We start from the raw sequence: 10,194 nt of genomic DNA on the forward strand, positions 1-10,194 counted from the left end.
TGGGTCAGAACAGGAAGATGATCCGAACAAAGCCACAATGTCATTTGGGTCAGAACACAAAGAGGGTCCACGTGAAGTTACAATGTTATATGGGTCGGAACAGGAAGATGATCCGAACAAAGCCACAATGTCATATGGGTTGGAACAGGAAGGTGATCCGAACAAAGCCACAATGTCATATGGGTCGGAACAGGAAGATGATCCGAACAAAGCCACAATGTCATATGGGTCGGAACAGGAAGGTGATCCGAACAAAGCCACAATGTTATATGGATCAGAACAGGAAGATGATCCCAATAAAGCCACAATATCATATGGATCAGAACAGGAAGATGATCCCAATAAAGCCACAATGTCATATGGGTCAGAACAAGAAGATGATCCACACAAAGCCACAATGTCATATGGGTCAGAACAGGAAGATGATCCAAACAAAGCCACAATGTCATATGGGTCAGAACAGAAAGAGGTCCAGAAAATAATTTTAAGCCAACATGAGACACATGTGAATGGTACAGTTTCCTTGCTTTTTTACTATTTTTGAAATTCAGATTCAGAAATCTTAATATCTCTGTGAATTAGTTACTTGAATACAAACTCTCTCAAAAATGATACTCACTATCGCACATACGCGTTGCATGCCGTATAACAGGACAGGGCAGTCATCATCACAAGGCTCACAGCCACAGTACCAAAAGGCAGCAGGCCGACGTCTTCTTCTTCCATGACATGCTGCGACCAGGTTTCATCATCACCCCGACCATCCCGCCGACCAGCTCCCTGCCGAGTCTTCTTCCCCGCAGCGTCGCTGGCTCCATCCCTTTCTCCAGCGAACGCCTCTCCGACATAATCTCCATGTTCGCACCGGCGTCCCTCTGGATGGCCAGAAAGATACGGTGGACGTTGGACATGTGCGAGCACCCACGGACACTCCCTGGCCAAAGCGCCGGCTGCGCCACCTCCCTCGAGTCCCTCGCCGAGCTCCCTCCGTCCCTTCTCAGGACACGCAACGTCCGCGCGTTCTCCGCCGCCGATTTGCCCGTCGAAGCTCCGGGCACGCGGGCACTTCGCGGGAGGTACAACGTGACGGCCGTCCTGAAGGTCTCCGGTGAGTCGTCGGAGATCGTGACCTGCCATGATCTGACCTACCCGTACGCCGTGTACTACTGCCACACAGCCAACCCTACGTCCGCATACACAGTGACGCTGACGAGCGTGGAGGACGGCGCGGTGCCGAAGACAATGGAGGCTCTGGCGGTGTGCCACCTCGACACGTCCAAGTGGAGCCCAAAGAACCCCTTCTTTGAGCTGCACAACCTCAAGCCGGGGGAGGTGACCGTGTGCCACTTCCTCACGAAGCTCAGCATCATCTGGGTTCCGGGCAGCTAGATAGCTAGCAGGGAGAAGCACATGCAACATGCCGGTAGAAGTGAACGCGCATGATGCGTGTGGGGTTTATGGTGTGTGTGAGCATATATATATCATGTGGACGGGTCTACGACTATGTACTTGCATCTATCGATATGCAGTGTGTGAAATAATAGTGCGTAAGAACTGTGTGGCGTAACACAACCCTTGTGTGCTTTACTTATTTTCACAAAAAGAAAGCAGGATTGTGTGTTTTACGTGGAGGATTGTGTGCTTTTTTTCTACTTATCACCAGTTCACAACAAGAGACCAAACAACATTGACTCGCATCTTACAAAACCCAACATCACACGTATCCTCACTTCTACCTGCTTTTCTAGGTGCAAATGTTACTTGATCTTTGCCAACAACATCAGCCTGGTCATTGCCCTGCCATGCATCCACCCAAAGCTTCAGTTCTCCATCTGCTTCGACGGGCACAACACATCGTGAAAGCTCAATCACACCATCACTCATGACAGACACCATGCCATCCCGAGAATCAAGCAGCACCATCTCCAGATCATTAAGACGAGCCATACGTGCAACAAATCGCCCATGATGGTGAGTTGGCCAGGATCCCTCGATGACCTGAAATGTGATAGTAGCCTCTACTGTTTGTGCAAGATGGCCGATTGTCAACTCCACTGTGCTTAGCTTAGAAGAGTATGTGTGGCAGTGAACTCCATGGCAAGGTTCACCAGAAGCATAGTACTTGTCCTCAATGAGTAGAAGGCTTAGGAATTTATCTTGAGAAGGCGTGTCTCCCTTCACTTTCAGCTCGACCTCGTAGTTGACAGGATCAATGATCACGATAGCACGGGTAGGACCAGTCAACGATAGAGAGGCATCCTGCATTATGACGTTTCCAAAGTAATCAAATTTGTGTTCTTAGTGAATAAGAGACCAAACATAAATATTCAGTAAAATTTCACTGCCATACTGTTCTACAGTGAGATTGGCACTGCTGGAACTAAGAAAATTTAACTGGTCAATCTTCCCTATTGAATAAAGTATCACATATGCCTAACCCCATTAACAGACATGCCCGAACAAACGGAAACTAGACTAAGAGCAGAAAATTATATCATCCAGGGATCTTGTCTATTAGAAGGAAGCAAGACAAATCCGATAACTTGAAGCTGACAAAAGGTCCACTGTCAAACCTGGTAAGCTACTTGAGTTCTGATTGCAACCACAGTAGTTGCCCAATAGTAGAAAGCATAGGCACGTTTTTGTTTGATTACTTTACAATATAAAATTGAAAAGCAATAGAAAAGGTGAGCACAAATAATTCTGGAACCATTGATTATAATTACTTGGACAATTGATCACCTTTAAGAAAGACCAGCCGGTGTGCTTGAAATGTACCAGGCACAAGCTGATTTGTTAACTTTTCTAGTGTACAACTTGTTTCCGATGCGTACAAGCCATGGTCAAAACGTGGCGGCTCGAACTCAAACTACATCACTTTATCACAGATAATTTCAAAATCGCCCTCATTGCGTGTGTGATGATTAGCATATCATCTTGAGATAGCATCAAGTAAATGAGCATATATATACCTCCGGGGTGAGCGTCTGGCAATTGTCTCTGGTGCGGTTGAAGATGAGGTTCCGATTGCGGTCTACTGAATCCCGCGCAGCAACGATGCCGTATACATCCAGCGGCCACTCGAGGCACTGGTTTACTTGTGTCACCTTCACGGAGAAGATGACCACGGAATCAGCATAGCCTACACGGGTATAGGGCGGCGGGGGCTCGTCGGTGTACCGCATCGGTAGAATAGAGGCTGCAGGATCAAAATTCAGACAAGTAATTCACCCATGACAATTCACCAAACAAATCGAACCCTCAAGATCAAAAAGTAAAGAGGAATCAATGGCCGGGATCGGGGGGGAGAGGAGGACTGAACTGAAGAACCAAGGAATCAGTGCTTACTGGCGTCCTCGTAGGAGCCGTGGGAGCGGGAGAATATCTGGATCCAACTCTCGCGGTAGCGCGTCGCGATGGCGGCCTCCGGGTCCTCTTTGTTTGCCGCTTCCGCCGCCAGGTCCGCCGCCGCCTCCGCGGCCTCCTGCTCGCGGCGTTTCTCCGCGTTCGCCTCCAGCAGCAGGCGGTCCTTCCTCGTCCACTTGTCCTCGCGGTTCCCCCTCGCGGCCTTCCACTGCCTGCGGTTCATCCTCGGCGGCTTCGCTTCCTCGGGGATCTCCGCCTCCGCCTCCATCGACGCCGGCGTCGGAGAAGAGCACAGTAGCGAGGAAGGCCCGGGATCAGAACCGCTCGTCCAAGTAGTTCCTATTCTTTCGTGGCCCACTAGGCACAGCGCGTTGGCGGGCCACCCAAGTAGTTTCGCTTCGTGTCGTATATGCAGCCCACAGAAGAAGCTTTGGAGTATAAGCTAAAAAAAAAGCTTTGGAGTCTAAAACAAACTTTGGATCCTAGAAAAAACAAGTAAATCACCCTCAAAAAAAGTAAATAGCTTTCGTGTTCCCCAAAAATAAGCTTTAGTGTTTGATTATCAGTTTATCACCAGCATTACAAGTAACACGAAAAACTGAATCACATCTCACCTTAATATCTCTCTCACATTTTTTCAAGCTACATTTAACCTTAATGTCTTGCTACTGCGTGAGTGAACTAGGCAAATGCTGGAGTCAGGGGCCTGGCTGTAGTAGTATTTAATTTCTTCTGTACCACCGACCCAACAGCAGCAAGGATCGATAAACTCAAGTTACACCACTGAAGTTGCACAGTTTCTTCCTCCAGGCAAGTAACAACCCCACACACTTTTGAGAAATGATATGTTTTGAAATCAAATACAACTAGAATCTACACGTTCTCAAAGTCAAAGAACAAAATTATGTAGCATCAAAACAAATAAGATGATCCACCATAGGGGGATTGGAATAAATAACGACTTGGTTTAGCCTCTTCCAAAAAAAAACATAAAAACAAGCAGGCAGCCCGCAGCTGCACACAAATATATATCATCATCAAAGTTCCGACGTTTGCCTAAGGTACGCCTAAACATCATGTTCTTTCAACTAGAGAGTATGTACAAATGGGAGCATCGAAATCAAATTAATCGTGCCGCATATCAAGTGACAATTTTTCTTCGCTCCAGCGCCTGCAAAACTAGGATAAAACCTACACTACAGATGGCCAGGAAACTTGTGCAAGAAGAACTTGCATAACTAACTAGCCATGCATTCCAAGGGTAGTGTGATCAGCCCCTATACGTTGATGAGATACCCGAGATCTTCTACGGTGAGCCGACTTTCAGTGTCACCAGATTTCTCGCCCAAAGCAGATTCCACCATCTCTCTCTTTTTCTCCTGGCAAGAGAAACATAAACACTTCGTCAAACAAACAAACAAACAAAAAATAACAGGGGGTATGCATACACACGAGCACAGCGCGAAAACCACACACCACTGTCTTGCTACTCCATAATATATATTATAATTAGCTGAACAGACCTCCAACAAAAGAATATTTTCAAAATAGAAAGCAAGTCCTCCAGGGATTATGTATCTGCACAGATCTTGTTACTTTGTTATATAACACTATCGATCTACACTCATCATTAATTCATCTTCTTATAGAAGGGGTGGTGACACATTCTTCCCAATAAATAAGAACAGAAAACTAACTGAAAGTGAGAAGGGGCATGGTTCCTTATGACTAATAAACCATATATGCTATGAACTACACGTGGAACCAACCATTTTCTCGAAACTGTCAATATACCAATTTAATATGTTCAGCCAAAATATTACCTGGAGGGCTAAAATGCGATCTTCCACTGTGTCATTAACGGTAAAACGAGTGACAGTCACAGACTGGGTCTGACCAATTCTGTGAGCTCTGTCAATTGCCTGGTCCTCAGCATAAGGGTTCCACCAGGGATCAAGCATAATCACATGGCAAGCCGCTATCATGTTTAGACCAAGATTACCAGCCTGCAGGGTCATGAGCATTACTCTTACCTGAAGAATGAAAACAGTTCTTTATGACTATCTCTTGAATGGTGGAAATGAATCAGTGTCTGCATATAACGCTAAAAAGTAAGCATAGAATGCAAGAAAAGTTACCTCTGGGTCAGTCTTAAACTCCTCCACTGCTGCTCCTCGGACATCGAGGGACATTGACCCATCAAGCCTCCGGAAGTTTATAAGATTGCTATTCAGTGAAAGCTCCAACACGTCCAGCATACCAGTCCACTGGGAGAAGACTATTGCCTTAGAAGCAGCTACTTTGCTAGGACTTGGTTCAATAGAATCACTATCAGTAAGGGCAGGTGTGTTGAAGATTAAGTTAAGTGTGTCGACGGTGGCCTGGACCTTTGAGGATATGTAACTCTTTTCAAAAATTGAGGACGACTCATCTGCTGCTGCGGATGATTCATCAGAGAGACAGAGCCTTAATACTGGACGTGAAAAAACGAATTCAGCACTTAATTTCTGTTTGCAAACGGGGCAGACTTCTTCTTCACTCAAGCTTTCAAGTACACATTCATAGCAGAAATTATGGCAGCATGTTGTTATAACAGAATTTTCAGGTGGCTCCTGAAAAATGAGGTGAAATCAAAATTAAATTATTCTACTCATTCTACTCATTAAAATAGTTGTGGAAGAACTAGCCACTTCTGCAGCAAAAAATCCAGAGATAAGGTAAAAACTTTATACATATAGATGTTAAGTAACTCGGTTTCACCCAGTTTTCCACTAATTAACTAGGCACGTCTTCTTAATTAATGAAGAGGCAAAGTTGTTGCCTCGGCTCAAGACAGGATGCTTACCACGCATATGCAACAAGTTGGATGCCGTACTTCCAAATGTTCCAGCAAATTTATCACTATTTCCCTAGGAAGCTGTTTTGCCATTTCTATGGAAGCCGGGTTGGTCAAATTTGCATGATTATCATCCTTCAGAAGATAAGGGTGATCACAAGCCTGCCGAAGCCGCAGCAGCAATACAAGAATGTTTGCGTAGTTTTGTTTTATCGTCCCAGCAGCAGCAAATTTCTGTGATACAAACAGAAACATATCAGCATCACAAACATTTCACAACGAAATTTCTTGGCAACTGAAGGATATTCTGGGAAAAAATACTATAAATAGTATAAATTATTAAGAGCATTCCGTGTTGAACTCAAGGCTGCTAAACCTAAGTAAAGCAAATGTTTTGATTATGTTCATCAAAATAATAGTCAAGGTAAAGAACAATCCCTCCAAGCCCAATACAGCTAAAAAACTAACCAGATCAAAAGGTTTTATCAGGTAACATAAGACAACAGGTATAACAAACAGTTTGGGAAGTATCAATAGATGATATAATCATGCTATTTTTCTAAGAGAAGTTCCTGAAAGCAACGACCAAGTTGCGTAATTCGCAGCTGAGCTATTCAGAACTTCAGGTAAGGAATGCCCAAGAGATACTTCTTTTGAGATTAGACAGCACACCATAATTACCGAAAGTTTAAACACAGTATCATAATGAGTACCTAAGGATAGAAAAAAAACTTAATAAAATAGAGTCTGTAATCTTGAACCTACCTTGAACTTTTGCTGCAAACCTTCTTCAAGTGCCAAATAGAAATATCGCTCCTCTTGTGTGAAATTTATTTTCTTCAGCTCAATTGTCTTTGGAGGTATTTTTGTGATTGGTTCTCCATCAAGTAGTGTTTCTAAGGGAAACAGTTCAAAAGCACATCAATGACGGAAATATCACAGCCAACAAAGAACCAAGTTACAGCCATGCATACTTAATAGCGTATTACAGAGTCAAAAACAAAACATGATGGAACTGCCTTCCGAGGGAGAAAGTACAAAGTGTGAACACCATCTCAAAAATTCAGAAGGTGCTTACTGCCGACTGCCTAGTATGGTTCGCCATAATTGTAAACTTGTCGGGTACCCCTCCCTTGAGTTTTCTAATGTAATTCATTTTCATGGTTGGTAAAATGGGAAATATTTATGCTAATAAATATACATATGAGATATTGTATTATGCAGAATGATTATGATAAATCCATTTCGATACTAATAGAATATTAGCCAACTACGCATGCATCCATAGACTATGCTTGAAATGGTTCTGTAGGCAATGGCGTGCGCCTTGCGGATTTTACACCTTTACGCATGTGGTAGATATCAAAAAGGTATAAACTGCAGCTAGATATATGTACTCAAAGTATTTCACCTTTTCTATTTTTCTGTTGTATTTCATGGCTGGAAGCACAGGAGATATTATGCTAAAATACTTTGCGTACATATATGAAATAATAAATATACATATGAGAAATTGCAATTTCAAGACGAAAATAATAAAGTATGGTTGCACTGTTTTAAGAGGAAGATGATAAATTAAGATTGCACTTTCCGAAACAAAAATGCCAGTAAAATAGATATGCATCTAGATCGATATTACTACTGGTCTAGTGATTAATATCATAGACTATGCTGGAGTTCGTTCTGTAGGCAATACTGTGCGGATTTTATGCCTTCATGGCATATGGTTGATAACAAAAAGATATAAAACTGCAGACAGCTATATGTTCCCAAAGCATTTAATTTCACCTTTTGTGCGCCGCAGCAGAACTATCTTCAAGACAGTTTGGAGTTTCTTATATCCCTGCTTTGAACCTTTAGAAATTGGGTTCTTTATCATCGACTGGAACGATCCGTATACAGAATACGGCTCATACTTCAAAAAGCGGAAATAACTATAGAGATCGTCGATTGTATTTTGCATAGGTGTACCCGATAAGCACCATCTCCTTTTTGCTCTCAGTCCACAACAGGCTCTAGCTGATTTAGTCCGGTGATTTTTTATTGTTTGAGCTTCATCAAGCACAACTCTAAACCATCTTACCCTGGCAAGTGGGCCACCCTCGATGTCAGCGTCTGAACTGTTAAGTTTCTTTTTCTTATTTGCCTTTTTCTTGGTCTCTTTTGGCAGTTTTGTTTTGTTGCCAGCAGCAAAATCTGGACAAATCCCATACTTCTCACTGTTCTTTTGGTCCATATCACCATCAGAGTCTTGCTTGGGCACTTCATGGCATACAATAGTATATGTGGTAATGACAACATCATATTTTGCCAACTCAGTTGGATCTTTAGTCCTTGAACCTCCATGATAAACCAAAACAGATAATTTGGAACTTTCAGTAGCCTTGGCAGAGATCTCACTAGCCCACTGCTTAAGAATACTAGTTGGGCAGACCACCAGTGTTCCTGCAGATGGTTTTGTAGCAGACCTCAAGGTTGATGCAGAGGATGGTAATTTCACTCTGGTCTTCTTCTTGGGCTCAACTTTAAGAGCATTGACCATTGTATTAACAGGAGTCCCTGACCGACCAGCACAGAGCTCAAGATTGGAGGCCGAGGGTTCACCCTTGATTTCCTTCTTGTTCATTATCACCATTGTGTCATCCTCATCAAGGTCTAATGACACAGAACTTTTACGGTCGGAATCAGCAGACATGAAGTTAGACTGCTGAGCCCTCTCCTTTTGTATAAGTGCAATAGTGGATATTGTCTTCCCAAGCCCCTACATCAAGGAACATATTTGGCTCTAAGAAAGAAAAATTGGTAAAATAAGTAACAGCTAGTGAAATAAGCTAGGAAATGAAACTAACCTGATCATCTGCTAAAATTCCACCTGGACAATGTGAACTATTCTCCTTGGAGAGCATCCAAGCTAATGCTATTTTCTTTCAAACATAAGAGAAGAACATATTGGTGAACAGTATATCTCCAGTAATCACACATTGCAATGCCTGATGGTTTGGATGATAAATTTTACCTGGTGCTTAAGGAGTGATACTGACATAACACCTTCAGGCAGATCTTCTTCCTTTGTTTCCTGGCTGATGTGCTGCATAAGAAGTTTCGATTAAAGTAGTAAAATACATGGTGTTATAAGAATAGGATCAAAGTCACCACATGATTAATCATATATGATCTTTGTAGTGACTTGTCTGTATCGATAAATCAAACATTATATACCTGTAGGGCTTCTTCATATATAGATCTTTCATCACGACCAGAAGGTCTACTTTCTGCATTTGGATGGCTTTGTGTGCCAAATCCATTAAAACCTTCAGTACCATCAACTGAATTCCTGGACGGCATTGCCGAATGAAAGGTCGTATGTGAACTCGGTCCTTCATATTCGTAGACATCATCTGAAAGTTGCGAAAGTATCTTATTAGTCACAGTTTGCACCAGTATGAATCTTTTTGCTCTAGTACCCATATTATAAAGAACAAGGTACATGCTACACACCGTCATCATCGCTATCAGTTTCGACCTTCTGGCAGCCAGTAGCAAAAGGCAGTTTCCAATCTCCTGATATTGATGAAGAAAACATCCCACCTCCATTAGCAGCACTTCTTCCAAAATAATTAGGCTCGTCCTTGACCCTATTGAAACTCACTGATGAATGTCTGGTTGGAAATGATTGAGGCTTAGCCGAATACATACAGATATCATCTGAAAAATTCAAACATGGAAAAAATTAATGTTGCTAGTCACAGGCCGCGTCAGTGTCCATTTTAATCACTGTTAATTGCCAGAATTTTAATCAAGAAAATAGTACTGTACTCACCATCATCATTATCAGTCAAAATCTTCAGGCTGTCACTATAGGGGGAATCATGTAGCATCACCGATGAACTTGAGAGAGGATAGATCCTGTGTGAAGAAACAGCCGGGGATCTATAAGAGGATGAAGCGTGCATGCTTTTTAACCAATCATCATCATCCAAACTAATTGGTTG

General features: G+C 42.8%; 3 protein-coding genes across 3 annotated transcripts; 1 reads left to right on the plus strand and 2 right to left on the minus strand.

The window, feature by feature from the left end:
- Positions 1-352: 352 nt before the first annotated feature.
- Positions 353-1,389, plus strand: LOC124671275 (BURP domain-containing protein 11-like). Its single transcript, XM_047207669.1, has 2 exons — positions 353-469; positions 658-1,389. Exons 1-2 carry the CDS (start codon positions 353-355, stop codon positions 1,387-1,389), a joined length of 849 nt encoding a protein of 282 aa, XP_047063625.1.
- Positions 1,390-1,634: 245 nt separating this feature from the next.
- On the minus strand, positions 1,635-3,650 carry LOC124677767. The gene is made up of 3 exons (XM_047213730.1): positions 3,349-3,650; positions 2,973-3,199; positions 1,635-2,259 (listed from the first exon to the last, which is right to left on the minus strand). Exons 1-3 carry the CDS (start codon positions 3,632-3,634, stop codon positions 1,657-1,659), a joined length of 1,116 nt encoding a protein of 371 aa, XP_047069686.1. The 5' UTR covers positions 3,635-3,650; the 3' UTR covers positions 1,635-1,656.
- A 1,333-nt stretch (positions 3,651-4,983) lies between these two features.
- LOC124677945 (helicase-like transcription factor CHR28) lies at positions 4,984-9,872 on the minus strand. The gene is made up of 9 exons (XM_047213879.1): positions 9,701-9,872; positions 9,422-9,600; positions 9,219-9,290; positions 9,052-9,126; positions 7,991-8,963; positions 6,968-7,098; positions 6,212-6,436; positions 5,505-5,978; positions 4,984-5,399 (listed from the first exon to the last, which is right to left on the minus strand). Exons 1-9 carry the CDS (start codon positions 9,783-9,785, stop codon positions 5,112-5,114), a joined length of 2,502 nt encoding a protein of 833 aa, XP_047069835.1. The 5' UTR covers positions 9,786-9,872; the 3' UTR covers positions 4,984-5,111.
- Between the last annotated feature and the right edge of the window lie 322 nt (positions 9,873-10,194).

Source organism: Lolium rigidum, chromosome 7 (assembly GCF_022539505.1).
Source record: "Lolium rigidum isolate FL_2022 chromosome 7, APGP_CSIRO_Lrig_0.1, whole genome shotgun sequence".
In the NCBI taxonomy this organism is placed as follows: Eukaryota; Viridiplantae; Streptophyta; class Magnoliopsida; order Poales; family Poaceae; genus Lolium; species Lolium rigidum.

Excerpts from the sequence above, each read along its gene's own strand:
- LOC124677945 (XM_047213879.1), bottom strand. The coding sequence starts at position 9,785 with ATGTTTTCTTCATCAATATCAGGAGATTGGAAACTGCCTTTTGCTACT. Across the intron at positions 9,127-9,218 it reads TATCACTCCTTAAGCACCAG|AAAATAGCATTAGCTTGGAT; the intron begins GTAAAATTTATC and ends TATGTTTGAAAG. Across the intron at positions 5,400-5,504 it reads AGTTTAAGACTGACCCAGAG|GTAAGAGTAATGCTCATGAC; the intron begins GTAACTTTTCTT and ends TTCATTCTTCAG.
- LOC124671275 (XM_047207669.1), top strand. The coding sequence starts at position 353 with ATGTCATATGGGTCAGAACAAGAAGATGATCCACACAAAGCCACAATG. Across the intron at positions 470-657 it reads ATGGGTCAGAACAGAAAGAG|GGCAGTCATCATCACAAGGC; the intron begins GTCCAGAAAATA and ends ATAACAGGACAG.
- LOC124677767 (XM_047213730.1), bottom strand. The coding sequence starts at position 3,634 with ATGGAGGCGGAGGCGGAGATCCCCGAGGAAGCGAAGCCGCCGAGGATG. Across the intron at positions 3,200-3,348 it reads CGGCTCCTACGAGGACGCCA|CCTCTATTCTACCGATGCGG; the intron begins GTAAGCACTGAT and ends TTGATCCTGCAG. Across the intron at positions 2,260-2,972 it reads GCCAGACGCTCACCCCGGAG|GATGCCTCTCTATCGTTGAC; the intron begins GTATATATATGC and ends GTCATAATGCAG.